The sequence below is a fragment of the Dreissena polymorpha genome, chromosome 4 (assembly GCF_020536995.1).
Source record: "Dreissena polymorpha isolate Duluth1 chromosome 4, UMN_Dpol_1.0, whole genome shotgun sequence".
NCBI classification, from domain to species: domain Eukaryota; kingdom Metazoa; phylum Mollusca; class Bivalvia; order Myida; family Dreissenidae; genus Dreissena; species Dreissena polymorpha.
In genome coordinates, this window is record NC_068358.1 from 4596915 (window position 1) to 4619228 (window position 22314).

Below are 22314 nucleotides of genomic sequence, written 5' to 3' on the forward strand. Positions count from 1 at the left end.
CTCCTGCAATGGGTGTGATTAATTAGCATTTGCAATTCCGAAAGGTTTGGTTTCGATGTAAATAACAGACTGTCAATTAGTGACAAAAGATAAGACAGTGTGCAGTAATATTTTTGAAGGGACACTTATTTGTATTTCTATGCTAGATGTGTTGAATTTTATTATTTATTATAGTTACCCTAAGAGTTTACAAATATGTAATTTGTAAGGTAATTTAGTTAGTAATGCATAAAACGCTGTTTCATTTGCTTTATTACTATTGTGACATCGCGTCTGACGCCTTATTAAATCGATACATAAAATGCATGTTACTTATATTTACTGTTTACTTTGTATGTGTATGATCTGAAAACCAGATACGATACACAGCCTAAAGAACGCATTAACCTTTTGAAATTATTAAATGCGAAATTAATCAATATTTATTTTTTGTTGGTTCAAATTGCTTTATGCTATACAACTGAAAATACTATCCTCCATAGATATGTTGCGCGCATTATACAGCATAGTTTTCAAAGATAAAAATATCTCATGGTTCTTATTAATTGTTTGCTACTTAACTTGAAACTATTTATGTAGATAATAATTATCATGAATTTATTTAAAGTAACCTTGAAACGTCAAGGTAATTGTCGACTGAAGCGATAAGCGATTCTTTTTATTAGCATAGTGTCAGCTTAATAAACAATCCCCATTTGTTATAGTTGCACCACTTGCATGTCAACTAACACGACACACAGACATAAAAAGCATCAGGACAATATCTATGCAAGTTAAGACGAACAAACTGTATGTATGACATTGGGACAACAATCAATTCTATTCAAAAGTAAAACTACTTTTTTACGATGACGCAGTGTATGTATCCATGATAAATTAAGAAATATATACGTTAGACATATTATAGTTGCATAGCAAAGGTTTTAACTGCCTCAAGTTCTTGTAAAAACACTATTATTCTATAAGTATTTTATTATGGGCTGATTTTGAAGTCTCGTTTTGATAAGCGCTAATTGTAATATTATTTATACAATTAGAAACAGTTGCAATGGAAACACTTCACAGAGGTGCTTAAAATAAGTAAAAGTAGTGCAATTGTTATAATAAAGAACCCCTACACGAACGTGCACTTTTAAAGGGGCCTTTTCACAGATGTTTTGAAGTTTATCATTAAATGCTTTCTATTGATAAAGGTAAACATTTGGTCTAAAAAGCTCCAGTAAAAAATCAAGAATAAAGTTTTAAAAAAAAGAAAGAAAGTAACCCTCAACAGGGCTCGAACCACTGACCCCTAGAGTCCTGGCGTAAAAAGTCTCCGACTTAGACCCCTCGACCATTCTTCCGCATACAATTTCGGATGTATTTTTAACTATATAAAAGCGCAATCATCGTAGTTTCACAAAATATATCGCCAACAACAGAACTCTTCAAATTATTCAATCGTTTCGCGTTGCGAGGCTTTATGATTTGCAGGTTTTTAAATCGTCAAAAGATGCATATAATGTCTATATTAGAGCATGGTGAATGTTCAGTATTACTGTTTCCTCACAAATATCATAACGAAAACGAAAATTTGCAAATCTGAAACAACTTTTTTAAATTTTGTCAATTTACCAAAACGTGAAAAGGCCCCTTTTAAAAAAGGAACTGTTGTATTGAATAAATCTCGTTGAAGTGCGCATTGTTTGTGATAAATCACATCAGTGACTTTTGTACGTGTTTTCTCATATTCCACTAGAGGCGGGTATCGAACAAAATATGTTCTGCAGTCTTTTTCTTTATGATTCATCAATAAACTATTTTAACCAGACGCATGTACGCAAAAAAGTGGAATATGGATTATCATAGTACATCTACTGTTTATATCAATTATATCTAGTAAATAAGGACTTCCGCACATATATAAGGTTATCACATGAGATGCGCTCTTCACCGTTTTAGAATTTGAACAAAAGATACTGAGTATTAAATTGCTTTAATTATCATAATTTTGATATGTTTCATATTATGACCATGAGTAATAGCATTTAGATCGAATTGATGTTTTCGTGTATTTTTGCTTAATTTTAATTGAAACATAGATAAAATAACGTTAAGTTCCAATTTGTATTGGCGCCATATTTGGTGTTAACACCAGTATTTCACACGGGTTCCATTTGTGCAATCCATATGAGTCTATTATGGGTAGCACCGAGTCTCGACATAAAACAAAATATTTCAAGATTTCCAACTACATTTATCAGCAACATATAAGATACATCCATCGTAGTTGAGACTGGGGTTATAACTCCTTTTTGTCAGTCTTTTGGAATCTTTTATGCCTTTCAACGGCTTGAGTCAGTTGGTTTACGATTTCAAAACATGTATGTCCATGTCTATCCTAGTTTGTCATTTTCTTGGTAAATAATGTAGAAAACTAAGTTGTAAGTAAATAAATTTTATATTTTCTCTAGGCTTTGCGTGCGTACCTCGCGCTCGCAACATATTATAATATATTTTAACAAAATGATATAAATTTAAAACGGATATCGGGTTAATACATTGCAAATGTAACACAGAACTGATACTGTCAAATAAAACATTTGTTTACACAAATATGTGCATGTTCTAATTCTTTGAGCCGCTGAACCTTTCGTTCTTTCAAAGATAATATGGCGGATATCATTAAGTAAATCTATTAAATAGTTAAATAGTTAGTGCACAAAAACACACAAATGTCACATTTAAAGGAACTTTGTAACCCATAAAGGAAAACATCTCAATTGAAAATTAAATAAGTACAAAAAATGAGAATCATAAGAGCAGACACCTCTGGTGGATGAAGTACTTAATATTGAAGTACTTTATTATCGTGTTGCTGTGTAGAAATGAATTAAGCTATGTCTCAAGTAAGTACCTTGTAATGATTACCTCTGTAATATTTTACCATATTTCCTTGTTTTAATGTCAGAAATTCATTCATCACGTAGACTATCTATGAAATCCATGTTGTGTAACTATGTGACGAAGTCAGCGTTCGATTCTCCGCCATTTTGTATCAATGGCCGTTTTTGGCCGATCTAAGGCCTGTCTGAGGCCGTTTCTTGGTCGGTGGCCGATTTATGGCCGCGGCCAATTTTCTGCCAATTTTCGGCCACAATTCGGCCAGTTTTCGGCCACATTTCGAACGTTTTGTTGAGTTTCTATTCATTCTTGGTTTTTCACTGGGTAGCCAGCATTAAAAAACGTAGCTACTTTTGAAAATACTTATTGTGTGCATTTGCATGAAAATTACATGTTGATTGATGTTGAATGAGATTTATATAGTTTGTTTACGTGTTTGTTCGTTTACAGGTGACACTATGTCTTTGTTAGGTATTACAACATTTCTGCAATGGTAAATGTTGTATGAAAGAACCCAAAGGTATACACTTTTGAACGTATAGAAAGAAAGTATTTCCTCTTAAAGATGTAATTTAAAATAAACACTCTCTCCAGTAGACATAATAAACAATATAATACACAGTCGACGTATGAATTAGACTTTCATATAGTGCTCAAAATGAAGTGAAGGAGTAGCGGGATGATCGGTATCTTGACTTCCCTGATCTCATTATATACTATCTACAATAGGTGCCATTAGTATTACATAACGTGTATTCACGCTACACAGATTAATGAAACATGAATACAATGTCTATGCATAGGATACTTCTTTTGCATCATATAGCATGCAAAACGGTTTTGATTATTATCGTAAATATTGTTTTTTAATCGAAAACAATATATAAGTAATTTGGTGATAGACGCAACCATAATTCTAATACAAAGCAATATCAATAATATGGTTGTAAAATTGTAATTGCACAATTCTTGAAACTCCTGGGCACTGATTATCTGGTTTGTAATGTTTTCGTTTTAGCGCCATTATTTAGAATACACTTATTTATTCAAGGGTTGCTAGTCTGTTAGGACAATTAGAGAATAAACTAATCACTTAAATCTCAATCAACGTGTCTGTAAGTATTTGTGCATTTTATTAAACAAATTACTGAACTTCAACTTTATAGTTTTCACATGGGATTAAACAACATCATGAACAAACTGACAGGCAATCGTGTGCTCACCACGCACAGTATGTTAGTATAGATTTGAATCCCTGAGTCAGAATCGTCATTGTTATTTGTGTCACGCCTATAAGCAACACACAAAATTTATTTCATTATAAAATTCACATTACTCTCTAAACAGAACATGCAATATAAAATTGAAAAAAAATCCTCGTTAAAAGTCTGCAACCGTTTTTTTTATATGAACAACCAGTGCAGCAAGTCTGCCTTCCCTAAATCTAGAAAGTGAATTCCCGCTGCAGATATTATCATTATCTAAAGACATCTATTGCAAAGGTTAGCGTAAACAACCACGCAAAAATATGCACAGCGCAGTTTTTAAATACTTTTTGTGGGTTATGTATATATTCATCATATATGTTTTAATAATGGGATTAAGGAATACAAAATAAAAAGGTATGTTTTATTCCATTTTTATTCAGATTACGCATAAAATGTAAAAAGTCTAATATGTTCTTCGCTACGTGGCATTACTCTAAACCTGGAAGACAGAGACAATGTTTATATATTTTTTTTACATATAATACATGCATGTATATATTTTCATTTTTTCATTTAGACATGCTTAGGAAATGAACCATGTAAAACAGTTCATCACAACATACTTTAAATATGAAGTTAAATATGCAGTTAAGTATAGTTTACATTTCTCATCATATCATATTTCGAATATGAATTTTGGGGAGAAAGTAATATATATTTTTTTATTTTGTAAACCAACTACACTCATGCTTACATTTAGTGGAAGTGTTTCTTCGAGGCAGTCCACCGTTTTGTTTTTGAACTTTAAAAGCAGTTCTTTTGTAACGATGCTGATTGGTTCTTGCACTTCCTCAATCCACGAACCGCACAAATTGGCCTTTAGGCGTTTGTTTGCTTCATCGATTAAGCCTGCAATATTTTAACTTACACCCCATAACATTTCAGACAACAAGTCATCAAATAATAAAATCTTCAACGAACTTGCCAGTATGAAAAAACAGAAGCACGTTTGATGGTAGATAAATGAAGGATATTTGATGGCGTTGTGGAATATAGATTTTAATTCACAAGTGATCATAGAAAATAATGTTCTGACTCGTGGCGAATATTTTTATTTATCCTGCCTCTGTTGCAAAGATTGACCAAATAAAGCAGGGTCGGATAAACTAGTCGATATCCGGCAGCACATCACGTGACCGTGATCTAAACGTAAGTATGTATTCCTACGCGTCGATTAACATGTTCTAATATTTGACCTTTGAAATTTATTGAGACGCATCATGAATGTTATCGTTATATTATATATCATTCTTTTTCTTCTTTAAAATATATTACCAAACCAGCTTTCCGTATTTATCATTTTTATTTACTTGATAACGCAATTTATGACGTATTTATTGTGACGTCATTTCGCAGACAAAACATACTACCTAGTTTCTTTAAGGATTTAATAGGGACAACAATTTTGACGCTATGGTTTTAACAGTATTTTTTTTTATATTTTAAAGCATCGAACGAATCATAAACGTATTTAGGATTGTGTGTTTGTCATTTTACAGTGTTAACTTCGATAGGAATAAAATAATTCGCTACGACAGGATTACGATTTCGTAAATCGGGTTTTGGGTCAGAATGGTTAGATTCGATACAAACGCTATAAAAATAGTGTGGTTTAAAATACATTTTGATAATAGAGATGCATAAACAGAAAATGGATTTCGACAAAGGGATGGACGAACACACAACGGATGTGTATATCGTTGTAAATTTATTGTTATAAGCAATGCATTAAAGTTGTCATTAAGGTAAATAAAGTTTAGTTTCTGTTTTGCTGCTACATTTCGTTTTCATTTTTACCAAGAAAAATATCACATTCTCGATTCGTGTTTTATTTCTTCTCATATTTTCAAAAGAAAAGTATTAAAAGGAACAGTTTAATGTGGAACTATTTTTTACGTGACACAATCGGTAGTTATTCGGTTGACAGGAATGTAGAAGGCCCGACAAGAATAAATATATTGTTATGTCAATTAATCATTTGTCTTTGATAAAATGTGTCAACGGCATGAAGCAGGATAAATCGAATACATGGTTGGTGCCAAGATGGAGAAAGTTTATCCGGTTCGGCCCGAAAAAGAAAAATAGGGCGAGCTTTATTTTCTTTTTCTAAGCCTCACCGGATAAACTTTCTCCATCTCGGCACCAACCATGTATTCTCTATATTTGTATTTAAACTGATGACTGCTAAATTAATGACGGCATAACCTAAAAAACGTCATTTACAGTAAAGCCTTGAAAATTATCGATTCATGTCACTGTTAATTTTTACTGTTTAATGCAGTGAATTATCAGTTTTAATAAACTTATATTTTTTTCTATAAACCACCGGAAAGCATAAAATACATCGTTAAAATTCGCAAAATCAACATTTATAGCTAATCGATAGGCAAACAGCACGTACAAAAATACTGTAAAATTTGAACAAACTTCAGCATAAGCTAAACGGGCACGGAAATAAATATCAGTATTATTCCGTATGTTTTTACTTCATTGCATATCAGAGTGAATTCGACTTGGCGATAATGAATGAATGTTATTGCATGTAAAATCAACACTAAAACATATCCGTACCCGATATGACGTACTTTTTACCCTTTTCAAGGGTGACTCCACAAGCGGCACTGTTGTTAGCTGTATACACTGTGGTGAGATCTATTCCTGTGTACGCGTCTTTAAACTGAATTAAAGACAAGTAATATAAAGGCGTATGTTACTTTCGTAAACGTCTGACCATGGGACACTATCGAATTGTTGAAATTGCATAAAATGCAGTTCAACTATCACAATATGCTCTCGGTATACTCGCCTAACAAAACGCGTTAGCACTTAAGTAATTACAAATATTTAGTTATAAAGAAAAATTGTAATATATATTTATTCACAGCAAGATATTCGTTGTATTGATAGTTGTTTTAAGATTGTCTATTTTTGATAATACGCACAATTCCTGACTGCTTACCTTGTATATGTGCTTGTTAGAAGGTTCGAATATCTGGTAGAAGAATTCATCGGGGTCTGGTGATGACCTCAAATGGGATGTTATTTTTGTTTTTATAACTGAAAGCAAAAGACATGTGCGCAATAAAACTATTCACTTTGCAGGCACATCCATAAATGCATATTTTTATTTAATGCTTTCCGGTGGTTTATAGAGAAATATCAGTGAATTAAAACTGATAATTTCACTGTTTCAAACAGTGAAAATTATCAGTGAGAATTATCGATAATTTTCATTGTTTACTGTGAAATGACGTCATTTTTTTGACGAAATGACGTCATTATCCCAGGAAAATTCGTTAGTTAAACTCTTGAACAATGTTTATAAACTGTGAAAAATGCATTAAATAAAAAGAAAATTTGTTGGATTCGGTGGATTATCGACTTTAATTCACTCGGGATCAAAGAAAACATATATTTTCACTCGTGGCTGCGCCACTCATGAAAATATTATTTTCTATGATCACTCGTGAATTAAAATCGATAATCCACCGGATCCAACAAATATCCTCTTTATTATATTGTGGCGGTATGATATATTGTAAATTTGGAATCGTTTATATTCGCCTACAACTATGTTTATACATATTTTACGCAATGTTGTTATTATCTTTAAGTTATTAATAAATGTTTTTTTAATCAAAAACATTTTTTCTATTGAATCAACGTCTTTTTCATTAAATATATTTTTGGTATTATCGAACTCATTAACACATATACAATCTGACTAATTATTACCCACCCAAAGTTAGTACCACTTTTTGAATAAACATAATATAACCTTAGTTTTGTTCTAATAAAAGAACAAGTTCTCAACTTTCATGAGAATAACATGCATTTAATATATTTAACAATAATTTCCTGATAAAATAAAACGTACAACTGTCAACAAACCATGTTAAACATTACACAAAATTCGTATACATACTGAAGTCACTTCTGCACCCTTTGTATGCGGTGGTTAACGGTGCACACGAGCATCCGTCCGTGTAAGTATAAATCCCAGCGATGAAACAAATTGCCAAAATAACCTTCATGTTGCCAACACAATTTCTCAAGCCACCACTGACGTATCTAAAAAGATAACAGTTTATGTGAAAAAATAACCCATAACACATATATAATACTTAAAACACAAACGATGGAACATCTGGCGGTCGAAGCAATTATAAAACAAATGTTACGTTTAATAAGCTTAAATTGTATTCGTGTTTATGCATTCATGTGTTAAATCTGTAATAAATGCATTATGTATACATTATCTATCAACGAAAACAGTGGCACCACTTGAACTAAAGAAATAGTAAGTTCAGGGATGTTAGTGGTAGCTAAGAACAGTAAGCGTATTTTGTTTCGTTTAATTTTAAACGTTAACAAATATCTCTTCCTATCATTTTCATTAAGGTATATGTTTCGAATTTAATCACATTTATCACAAACAATAGAAACCGTTATGGTGGATTAAGTAAACATTTTTTAAACTCAAGAAATATTAATTAACAAATATTGTGGTCGGCACAAAAATATGGTCGGTCGGGATAGTGGAAACAAACACATGTAAAAACATTTTTGTGCGACCCGCTATTTTATTTTTCCTCTAATGCACACTTACGCTGAAGACAGTTAATAACAGTTTTACAATTGACCGATAACAGAATGGACTCCACCAGTTGTCTGTGATACCAGAAAACTGACCAATAACACACTTTTAGCACCGCCGCACCATTTAAGATTACTGTGTGAATCAGCATAGGCTATGTTTTTGTAGAAATATCGTTAAACCAGTAAATACACAATCGATCTTGGAAAGTGATTTGAAATGTGTTGATGAATGTGGGATGATATTTTGCATTTGAAATCAGCCTTTCATGTGGACTACACTCAACTCTCTGCGTGTGCTTTTAAATAAAATGAGTAATTCTTCTTTGTATTGATATATTTTTAATATCAAATTACAAATACAAGTTTTATTTACAAATTTAATGTACGTTACATTTAATTTTTAATGGTTTCATACAGATCAATTCTTAAATCGCAATACAATTGCCTCTGGGAAAATTCCATCAACTAAAGCTTCGTAATAGTAAACCTGTAGTATATGCTTAGTGTGTTAAACATGGAAAAATACGAGATGAGAATAATCTTTAAAAAAAGGATGCATCCTTTGACAATCCTTTGTTGTGACAATGGGATATAAATAAATGTAATAACACTATTTTTTTCCAATCGCTTTCTTATAAAGTAACGATATCCAAAACAATAACAATAAATGCAATTCTCCTTCAAACCATAAAACAAATAAACACCACGTGACGAAAGCATACTGAAAGAATGAACCCGGAAGAACTATGTGATATGAACGTATCGGGTTAATGATACAGAAATCAAAATGATTTCTAAAGAACGGAAATTTACGACGCACTGCATCATTACGGACGCCAACATAAAGAAAACGTCTTCGAAGATACTTGTTGAAACTCGTTTGCAAACTGTCATGAAAAGAAGCGCTGAAGTGCAGTAATCCTTAACAGAAGCTACACGAAACACAGTTCAATAAACATAAATCAAGTTCAATGTCATTAGACTGTCTCACTTGCATATATTCCTCCAAATCGCGACATGTTTAAGGTAACTGTTTCAATTAATGAAAAACATTTTTAAACCAACAAAATAATTTGCATTATACAATACCTATCTTTATGTCGACATTATAAATAATTTAATATCAGAATCGTCCCGTCGGCTTTTCCCTTATGACATATGGGACTCGCTTTATATGACATCATCCATTTGTCCTCTATAAATTTTACCATAAACGTATGCATACAAAAACACGTTTTTGATGTCAAGATTGTAATTTAAAATTGTTAAATACACCTTACAGAGAATATGTTCGATTGCAATCCTTTAAAGTTTAAACATATCAATTTAAATACAATCGTAAAAATGTCAATACCCAGTAAGCATTCACAAATTATCAAAAGCAAACAACTTTCTTATAATATATTTGAATATACATTTATTCATACGCACATTAAGAATCTTATTGGTAAGTAGTAATCTAATAAAAATTTGTAATAACAATTAATAGAAGTACACAAAAGGTAAAAGTACGCACACACGAAGCGGTGTATATCTATTGGTAGATATAAAGATATTTCTAGCACTCATAACGTATACTCGCGGAACTATACGAATATGGAAAAAAAATGCAATGTAAAGCATATGACATTCCAGCGTTAAAGACATTGCAGAAATTGTTTTTACATAAAATGTACATGTATTTCATACGATGGCTAATTATGTACCACCGTGGTGTCATAACGGACACCACCAAACCCCAAAGCAGTATTCAAAATCATAATTATGGACACCTCACCAGAACGAAAATTACAGATTACTTGTATGCAGGTATGTATTAATTAAATCGATTTTAACTCAAAGCTATTTAAATGTAAAAGAAAACTACACAAGCTTTAACAATTATGTCAAAATTCAAGTACCACACGGTTTTACACAGGACTAACTCTTTCTATTGCTTTTCGTCAGTTTTGAAGGGGACATTCATAGATTCTAAATTATTTTTGATATTACTGTTTTGTCCGCCAGCAGTACTGGACACAGGTTCGATGCCATTCGTACTTTTATTAGCTGTAGAGCCAACGTAGTTATATAAAGTGAGGAAATGATTTGCAAAGACAGGCACTGTAAGAGCAAACATTAACACACCAGATAAAGCGCAAAGACACGCAATAACTCGCCCTACATCGGTCTTCACAGTGATATCTCCGTAACCAACTGTCGTCATCGTTATGACAGACCAATACCACCACTGCGGAATGCTTCGAGCATTATCATTTTTTTCGACGATGAAGACAATACTTGCAAAAGTACACATTCCAGCAAGCAGAAACAATGCAAGAATGATCAAGTCCTTTCCATTTGCTTTAACTGTATACATTAACACGCGACCCGCACGCACATTGCTTACAATGCGAAATAGTCTGAATGCTCGCAACATTTGAATGTACTGCAACATATCAACCCAGTCCTGATCAAATTGTTCGTGCTCAACGGCAAACAATGCCAACATATGTGTAAAGCCTGCCAGCAAAGCAACTGTATCGAAGATGTTAACAATTGATGAAAAGTAGCGTATAAGACACGGGCACGAAAAAACACGAAGACAAAAATCTAAGCTAAAGAACACCGATGTTATAATATCCAACGTAACTAATGTTGTTATTCGCACTTTCATATTAGGAATTCGAATGATGTGCCAATATACGGACTTTTTTAACATAGAAGGCATGGTGTCGTTTGAGCCATTTCGAAGTTGACTATCTTGAACCTTCATATTGACAAAGTCGTCACCATTGTCATCTCTAGTCCCCTTTAAAACTGGCCAATCCGTTGGAACAGTTTGAGATTCACACTGACTTCTCAGGCGTTCTGCAATTGAGTAAGTTTTTTTCTATGAAAGGGAAAGTTACTTAAAGGCACGCATACAAAGAAGGAATATCAAGAAATATGTTCCGATATTTAATTATTTGTACAAAGACAAAGAAGTAATACAACATCGGTAACAGGAAACAGTATATATCACTACTGACTTTTTTTATCAAGATCAAGAGAGGGATTGTTTAAATAAGCACATTCAAGAAACAGCACAGAAACTAATGCTCCTCTCATACAATTATAGAAATAAGGGCAATTAAAATTAAGTTTTTTTTAATTTTCATGATAAACATATTGGTCATATATCTATTGATAATCCCAATGTACAGCCCTTAATGAGCTATCCCTTTAAGCATTAAAAAACAAATGTTCTAACCGTTTAAAATATATGCAGTACTAATGCAATAACTGCACAAGTGTTTGTATCGGGGAGGCGGAAAACTACAACGGGCGAGGCATGGTATGGTATTACGCAAGGAGGGGTTAGAGGGTTAGGGTTAGGGTTTGGGTTAGTGTTAGGGGTCGGGTTAGGGTTTGGGTTAGCCTATACCCAACCCTAACCCTAATCCGACCCCTAACCCTAACCATTACCCTAACCCTTTTTTGGGGTTATCACCCCTGACCATGCCTCGCCCGTTGTAGTTTTCCGCCTCCCGTTTGTATCGTGCTTCTCTTCCAAAAATGGACAGAAAAATCCATTTGCATAAAACGGTGCTTTTAAATGGAGTTAATAATTATAGAGGGATTACTTTAGTAAGTTTTCTTAATTATTTTCCACAATTTAAACAAAAGCGCAATGACACTGCTTTTAAATTGAAACACAATTATTTCGAATGCGCAGCTGGGATTTGGGAGAGGTTATTCAAATGTTGATTATATACACATATACACATCCATGGTACACATATATTTGAAATAAAATAAACGTATTAATGTTACCTACTTCGATATGTTAAATGTTTTTATAATATACTATAATGTATTCTGTTTGAAAATGTTTTAGTCTGGTAAACCACTCAAATTACTAAGAATAGTGAATAATATGTATTCGAATGAACTTAACCTACAAGATATAACTAACTCTAGTTTGAGTATAAATGGTATTGTGTCGAAGCGTAAGTCATCCAATCACATTTAGATTCATTCTATTTATTAGGCAATGCGTACATAAACTTTAAAACTGTAATATCGAAAATAATGTTATTCCGGAAAAGTGGACGATTAAAATGAAAAGTGGTCATACAATGGTCATACATATTGAAGTTGTTGATCATTATGCACAGCGTTGAATTATACTTAAAGTTGTTCATTAAACCAAGAACAATTTGTTGACAAATCTCTAATGCAAATTAATCCCTTATTGATAAAATGCCATGACTTTGACATCATAACACCAGGCGCATTAGGAGATTGCCAAAATATTGGACAACACACTTTTGAAAGATACCTAAATGTTAAAAGAGAAAATATTAAGCTGTCTCCTTTAAAAGAAACGTGTTTTCTATTAAGCCATATTATTTGATTCGACGTAAACATTTGTTCTGTTCTAAATCATACACATCTGTCATACATTCGGACTAAACAAAATAATAAAGAATTAAGACCTTCACAACAAAAATGGCCCTATTTTCAACATGAAGCCGAACACAGCACTGTGAATACTATCCTTTTGCAACTTCAATTTTACGCTCGTCATACCTTCAACTAACTGCACGCCTTCCATGTTCTTACTGCTCATGTATGCGAGGCGCTCACAGTTAGTCATCGGGCGCTGGAAGAGCGGGTCAGTGCCATAGGCAATTACAATTATCGACATAAGGATAACCAGGAATGACACTGCCAGGTAAGCCTGCAATGTACATTATGTACGATTTTAGCAATATATATTTCGTACATTTGTAGGACGAAGTATTATCAGTTTGATTATGTAATGCATTTAAATGTTGCAAAATGCTGTTCCAGTCGTGTTACTCATCTCGTTATGCTTAATAAAATGTTAAAGCAAATTCCGTTTTCAATATAATATACTTAATTCAATTTCAATTTATTTTAAATCTTTAAACGATTCATTTCTTAAATACGTTTTTACATTTTCTAATTAAAAAAATGACTTTTTAGAGTTTTATTTTTAAACGTACCTTCGAAAAGACGGTTGACTTTCCGTATCCGCATACACTCCAGACAGATTCTCTTAATTTTCTTAACGATGGACATACGGCGAGGGAATACTTGGTGGGGCTCTGGTCCTCGAAGCGTTTCTGTGTTTGTTTGAACTCGCGAAGGGTTGTCTGCTCGGATAAGAAGCCCTCCAGCCTAAAAATATATTACGGATGTTTTTTTAATGCTTGTGTGAATAATTTGCCTGACGTCATGACAGTAACACAGTGGGAAAACCAATAAGCATTTCAATTCAGTCTAGGAATAATAAAACTAAAGAAAAATTATTTGGAGAGAAATTAATAGTAACCGATAGTTATTTGAAGTGTCATGAATGACGTTAATGTCAAGTTTTGTTTCAAATCCACGAAAACAATATTCAACATCGCATTATTTTATGCTTATTTTAAAAACGTTTTTCAGTTATATATATACGGTTATTGATGTGGAAGTACAATGTGGTCGAAATTAACTTCATAATATATTAATACAACTATTATTCAAAGAATACTAAAACCAAACCTCAGCATTTGCATATCATATACGATAAGAAAATATTGAAATGTATGATACTTTTTTCACTTTCAGGTAATTCTTAAACAGTTCAGTATTTCTATTTCACTGACTATTCTACCACGATGTCTCGCTCGCGAAGTGTCACAGAGACGACTTTTATAGTGATTTCCTAAAAAGAGACAAATCCGTGAAAGGTATATTCAATAACTTAATGTTAAATAAAGTCAACAACGAGAAACGCATACTGTGATATTATGAATAAGTACAAATAAAGGAAGTATAATAATGAACATTCGCTTACTTTATATGTTACTGTAATTAAGAACGTGAAACTGCTTTTAACAAATATATTATATAATTACATGTGAATTAACAAATGACATATTGCTTTACTTCATTTCGAAACCACGTACCTGTTATAACAACAATCCGCCATTAGAGAAATATTAATTTCCCAAAACTCCAGTTCTTTAAGGAACGCCAGCGGACATGATCCCTCCGGTATGTGCAGTTATCCTGTCTGGTACAAAGCCAGAATGCTCTTGAATAGATAAGAAGGTCTGTCCACTTCAGGTGTAGGACATTTGCAGAGAGTTTTCAGACGCGAAGGAGGTCCACTTTCGAGTTTCTCGGCAGATAGTTTAAACATCTTCCCTCCGACTTCAACTTGTATTGATGGAATTGTTTTCATGTTTAAATAGCTATTAATAAAACGTGTATTTATACGTGTGTTTCGTTTTCGGCACACATCAAAGAAATAGAACAGCTATTATAATTGCACCATGAATATCCGCTCACTCCATAGCAACGCCGAAGTTTTGTCTATTGAGACACATCTGTGTATGATTATCAGGAAATCAATTTTGTAGCGGTATACATCTGACTCGCTGTATTTGCGAAGCCTCTGGGTGTATTTGTTTACGCAAGTGGCATTTTGGCTGATGTAGTTTACACTTTGAAGAACGCAAAGAGCGCATTATGCTGAATTTGCAGTATTGAAGAGATTTGAACTGGAACGAGAAGGTCCCTCATTTTATATATGCCTATCGCTGATCACGGAAGCAATTTAAAAAAAAACAATTGCGAAAATAAAAATAATGCCCTTGGTTGATGATAAAAAGGTATGTTATCTCATATAAGGTGTATTTTTAAGTAAATAATTCATATTTCTGAGTTCACATGCATATTTTTAATCACACAATGTTAAACAACGGTTAATCTTTAGCAGTGCGTTACACAATTACGTGACCTAAATTGTATAAAGTAATACTCACAAAAATGCTAGATTTTAAAAAGCAAGATAGAAACAATTTATAAACCCGTTGAAAAGATTAAGCTCTTTAACAACAAACGTCGATACCCTGCAAAATGGTTAAATATACACGATGAGTATGTGTATGGTAACGTATATAATTCATGAGTGTGTACTAATGTCTGACGAATGTTTTAATTATTATGATTATTTTTATTATTATTATTATTATTATTATTATTAAAAAAAAAATTAGTATTATTATTATTATTATTATTATTATTATTATTATTATTATTATTATTATTATTATTATTATTATTATTATTCTTTTATTATGATTATTATGAAGATGATTTTTATTAGTATTTTATTATTATTATTATTATTATTATTATTATTAGTAGTAGTAGTAGTAGTAGTAGTAGTAGTAGTAGTAGTAGTAGTAGTAGTAGTAGTAGTAGTAGTATTAAAGCCAGACAATGGTACATGTTAGTTGATTTAAAAATGTACATTTAAATCTTCTCAATTAAACTACAATTCACAAAATTAAAGAAACAATCTACGAATGGTGGTACTTTCAATTCTTAATAAGTATAAGATGGGATACTCTACACACATAGATTGTGTAATTCCATAATTTGTTGTCTCAAATGTGATTCTTTAAAAAGAAACGAGCAGTCTATTTAAACTCCCTTTTATTGAACATATTTGTATCCTAAGCTGGTCTGCTTCGATGTTATTCGCATTTGGTTTGTGTCGGATAAGATCGAACTGTTCAGACAATTGCAAAATTGTTAGTACAAAAACATCATGTAGTCACACTATTAACCATGTGAGTAAAACAACAATTATGTTATGCATTAAATCATATTGTAATTAGATTTTTGCAATATGTGATAAAATACAAACAGTTGATACTTTAATTGTGACACGCTGAAATTAATCATAATTTCAAGAAAAAGCAACATATATTTGACCCATTTATATTTAAAAAATGAACACGCATGTTGACCTATACGATAACATTATCCTGACACTTGTATGCATGCATATATAGATTCCGATTACAGCGATATAAGAATATTCCTCAAATACGGTCGCATGGAGGAAAAATGTGAATCTTTTGACGTTTTGTGTATGTCGCTACAAAGACTTAGTACAGTCAAATAACCATTAACGGATCATTACCAATAGCGGATCACTTTCGTTTTAAATAATGCGTATCACGATTAATAGTTATTATTCTTAAAATATTTTTGCAGACAGAATATTCAAGGCATTTTGTTTAAAACGCGATTCTTTTTCAAAATCGGGCACCTCTTTGTCAACAATTTCGGTGTGTTTTGCTAACATGTACATACGACTTTGTTTACTTCCGTCTCCTTTCGAGAACGAGGTTGGACATTTAGCGCGGCCACATTTTATAACTTCGTTGGTAAGAAAGAAATGTATGCATACATTTAAATGTCATTTAGGAGTTTTTCTGCCTGCAAAGCACCATTTCAGTTTTGTTTCGTTTTTAAGATTTTGCAGCATCGTTAAGAGGATAAGGAATACCGGATCAAGCGTGTCCCGTGTACATGAGTAAATGGGGATGTCCCAAACGTTTCAAAAGCCATCCAATTGTGTTACTGACATTAAAATTACGTGTAAAGGGTGTAAGGGGATTGTTTAATGTTATCTTATGGAGATTTAAAAACAAACAGCTTAATGTGTATGATATATATTGACATTTTTATTATAAAACTATAATGTTCATTCAAAAATTTAAAATGCATAACATTCAATAGATTTATTAATTGCAAATGGTTTCATCCCTAAAAACATAATGCATCTATACAACTGATGTTTGTATGATATCTATTAATGCCTACTTATTGAACCTTTTAACAGCATCAACATCTACTGTTTATTTTGAATATATTGCCAAAACAAACCCGTGTTTGGGTGTCGGCATAAAATGTTAGTAGTATGTGTAGTGAATTTCATCAACATTTCCAAAGAGATTAAATTGAAACTTCACATACATGTATGTAATCAACATGAATTGTAGGTGTGAAGGACACTTTGCATCCACACATATCCATTAGTATTTTGTCCTTGAACACGGCTAATAAGTGTTAGGGTATAATTCATGTTGTACAAATCTATTTATATTGATTATTAAAAGTATATGTTTTTGTCTGTTTCAGGTATCCACTGAAGAAGCTGAGGGTTCAGTTTTAGCCACAAGTAACTCAAGCACTTTCCATCAACATCAAAGCATTCCAGCAACTATCATGTTTGACAATTCAGTTATTTAGGGTTACCATGTGTATAAAATTAAACCCCCTGTCAAGACTCTAACTTTTTTATTGACCGGGAGCATAAAAACATTGAAATAAGAATGCTTGTCTAGTGTTACAGATCCCTGATATTTATTAATGTGATATATATTTACATTTAATGGTCACATTAAAAAGTCATTTGAAATTGTAAGATATTGCTGACTTGCCTTTAAGCCATATTCAAGGCATATTGTCTGGCCCCTTTATTACAATATTGAACTTTGGACTCTATATACGTATGCGATTGTTACAGGAGAGCCTTGTATAAGCGTCCCACTATGGCATGGCCCACATGAGACATTGTTATACCTCATTGATATGTTGTTAATGATGCAGAAAGCAATTTTGCCATTTCAACTGAAACAGGTTCCGATATGATTTATGGCAAAGCTATCAATTATCAATGCTTCCATCAGTTTCATTTTTGTATCCTCCTTTGTATGATATAAAGTCTCAAGTGTGCGTAGCATATACATAACATTAGTACTAATATAAATGGCCTTCACTAATTGAATTGCTACGATATTAAAAGTAGCTATAATGTGTTTTATTTTTCGTTGATAATAACATTATTTTTGTTTGCAACATTTGGAAAAGTAATTTACTATCAAGGGATGTTTTTAGACCAAGACTGTAATTCAAACCTTTTACGCATCAGTATCAAAATTAGTCATAAGCCATTTTTCATTTGAAACTTTCAGCTTTTTGTTGAACTGAATAATTAATGTTAAGTCATGATTACATGCAGCATTTTTATAAGTCATAATTCTTTTTAAATGTCTTATTTGAAATGATGTTACTTTTTTTTAAATCAGTAATTCAATGCTTTAAATTGTAACATGTGCATATTATAATCAGTTATCATTTTTTATGAATTATATGATCAATATTTGTAATGATGTGATGCTATTTAACATTGATATTTTTGTATTTTGTGATGTTATTGTAAGTTCTTGTGTTCAGTTGTTTTAGTTTTGTTTTGCTTGCTTATAATTTACTGTTGTCAATGAGGATTTAATTTTAATTACTTGTGGTCCCATTTATTATATACACATTAATGAAACTGTATGCAAATCTAACGCTGCATGTTTATTGTAGTTCAGAATATTTTAAGGACACTGGAAAGGGTTTGTGCAAGAGAGCGTCCCGGCCTAATGCCGCATGTATCTTGTAGTTTAGAATATTATAAGGATACTTAAAATAGTTTGTGCAAGAGAAGAATCAATAACAATAAATCACATTTAAAATGTACTAGCGTACTTCAATGTGTCACTTTGTTACAGTTTAAATAATATTTATTTATTTATTTAACCGTGAACACATGCAACAGAATACAAACATACATACCACTTTTGAGAAATTGTGCAAACCAGATTTACGATTGCCATAATGCTTTACATAAGGACTGCAATGCATTATTTAAAGAAATGAGAAAAACCTCAAAGCTTTTGCCATGTCTATCTCATGTATGTTGAAAGTGCCGCTGATATTGTGTAAACTACTGGACTTGAAACTACACTGTATAGAAATGTCAAAAATAGGAACAATATTAGAAGGTATTTGTATACAGTATTGATAAGGGAAATTTATATACGTTATATTACAAACAAGTGTAGCAGAACAATGCAGAAAGCGAAAACAAAAACTGCGAGTTTACCATCAGCACCATCGATTTGCTAAATGTGTATCGAAGTATGAACGAAATGAGAGAGAGCTGCCTATGATTACGGCGTAATTCATAGCCACTCCAATATCAACTAGCAGCATGATAATATCTTGAAATAAATATTCAAATAAAATCCCCATCGTATTTGCCATTCCCCCAATGCACTACATTAATTATTGCAATACACATTGGTAAAATGCTGTTTATGGAACCTGACATAAATAAAACATTGGTTATAAACAATTGTGGTATTTCAATAGTTCTGCTTATGTTTGACTTATTACACAATACTACTACTTTGTAAATAACCGCGTCTGTTCACTCAACACAAGTTAAAACGCTTGCGCAAATTGAAATTATTTTAGATTATATTATAAATTATTGAATTATATCATCGCATTAGAATACATATCACCATAATCAAAGCAAACAAAAATTCTGATGATTGCCACAACACTCAACCAATGACGATAAAACAGCAACAAAATCAGTTGCAGAGGTTCATATTCTGATTAGCATCAATTGAATAGCAATACTTTAGTTCACCAAGTCCATAATAAATTGTATTGTTAAAATGTTCATACGTAAGCTGATGCTTGGATACAATTGCACCAAAACAGTATATTGCACGATTTAAAATGAGGACTTACATATTCATACAAATTCTTTCCAAAGAGTGTTCGGGTCATTTGCAGCTAAAATACTTCGCTTATACCGAAAAACACTGCACCAAAATACTTTAAATTCATTTATTTCCTTTGACTGGAAATTTTACGGATTCATACAAATTGACTTTTTTATCATTGATCTTGAGTTTGTGAAATATTTTAATGTGTGCCTAAAACATTTAGATTTAAGTTTTTGTCATGCAAATATATTTCGCTTCATACTTCTCGTGTTATCAAGTTCAGACGTTCAATAAAATTGTGTTACTGCTAATCGGCCGCAATAGCTACTTTATTTACGCGTGATATATAGAGACCGACGTACGGAGTTGGGTACAAAATAAACTGCATCAACATTTACGTTGACAATGTGGAATATGACGTGAATGAAATCAAAGAAAGGTTACTCTAGATAATAGCAACAACAGTTTAATCACCTGCCGTCAGCAGGAAAGCTGGATGCACAATCTTAAATTGTGGACATCCCTCCTAATGGAAGAAGTACTCTCCACAGCACACACCAGACATGACTGGAAAAGAATATCCGTATCGTCGTCCCACATTTCCCCTCACGGCAAACCCGGTCAAGAGAATGATGATGATGATGATGATGATGATGATGATGATGATGATGATGATGATGATGATGATGATGATGATGATGATGATGATGATGATGATGATGATGATGATGATGATGATGATGATGATGATGATGATGATGATGATGATGATGATGATGGTTTATGTACTTAACTTAGGAAAGAGAAAGAGATACAAGTGGGAGAGTTTTCGGGTTCAGGAAGTTGCGATAAGACTAATAGCAGTTGTGTGATTGGGCTTTGTTAGCAGAATATGATCTGTTTATGTGATGAAGTAATGTTAACATCTTTGACTATTTCGGATGAACGAACTGAACAAGTTTGAATACGATGAATTCGCATCGCATGATCCGTCTTCATCACCGAAGAGAAGAAGTTGCAAAGGTATGGGTTTGAAACTGGAGACGCTGTAAAATAGGATTGCTTTTTGTTTTCATCATAAATTGGATACGTGAAGAATAAATTATATTTAACTCCAATCTCACCATATTGATAAGATGGACTTTGAAGTATTTTTCACGTACAAATGTTCAATGAAGTAGCTTCAAATCATTCCCAAACGTTCATGAAGAATATGAGACATCCACCCACCTGTCGCGTAATCGTTCATAGTTCATTGACGACACATAGTTACTAACAATGTTCAATACTCTTAAATTACCAGTGTGTAGCCTATCATTCGATATCTCGTCATGCGCATAATGCCAAGGTGACGAGTTTTGCATTAACTACCATTTTCTCGTGCCGCGCATGGGACCAGTCGGTCCCTCTCTATTTATGTTAATTTCTCTGCATAATATAGGATAAAATATTCAACAACACCATATATCAGTTTCTAGTCCAATTTAATGTCTAACATACTTAATATTTTCAGTTATACAAATACGTTGTGATTGCTACATGATTGTGTCTTTCTCGATCCGTACGTCTCCAAGTCTAAACGCTAACTGTCTTGTTTCCCTCTAACATCTGGCCCGTGAAACTCAGTTATGAATCCCATTGGTCAGTGTTCTATACGTGCTTGTTCCTGATTGGTTGAATTTCAACCTACTGGAGAAGTCACTATTCAAGTATGCACACGTTAATGAGCGTTGTGGTACAAATAATAAATAATGCAAATACAGCCTAAGGCTTGTGTCAACAGCATTGTAACCCCTTTGTTGTTAAACACACACCAGATCCAAATATTTAATCTTTTGACCGTCATGCATACTCGATTCTGATATACCTGTCAATATTTCGTACATAGAGAAAACCCAAATATTTCACCCAATTTCTCATCATTATTTGACACAACTTATCCTCTCAATTTGATTTTTATGTATTTTAGGATACAGAAAAATCTTTAAGAATGTTAGTATGGAAGTAAACGAAAACATATTAATACATACGATGTAGAAAATCAAACACGCAAACATGAAAACATCAGTGACTAAAACATATATATGATGAAAATCTGCAAATTATTAATGAAAGTTTTAACGAATGTTTCTGCTGAAGTAATAAAACGTCAGAATATT

At 32.5% G+C, this 22314-nt stretch overlaps 1 protein-coding gene across 1 annotated transcript in view; it reads right to left on the bottom strand.

The window, feature by feature from the left end:
• Window positions 1-9201: 9201 nt before the first annotated feature.
• Window positions 9202-22314, bottom strand: part of LOC127877001 (potassium voltage-gated channel subfamily A member 10-like) — a 34417-nt gene continuing 21304 nt past the window's right edge. The window contains exons 2-4 of the mRNA XM_052422567.1: window positions 13745-13919; window positions 13305-13455; window positions 9202-11600 (exon numbers count right to left, since the gene is read on the bottom strand). Of these exons, the coding sequence (XP_052278527.1) occupies window positions 10681-11600; window positions 13305-13455; window positions 13745-13919 (1246 nt within the window). The 3' untranslated portion in view covers window positions 9202-10680. The remainder of the gene's footprint in view (window positions 11601-13304; window positions 13456-13744; window positions 13920-22314) is intronic.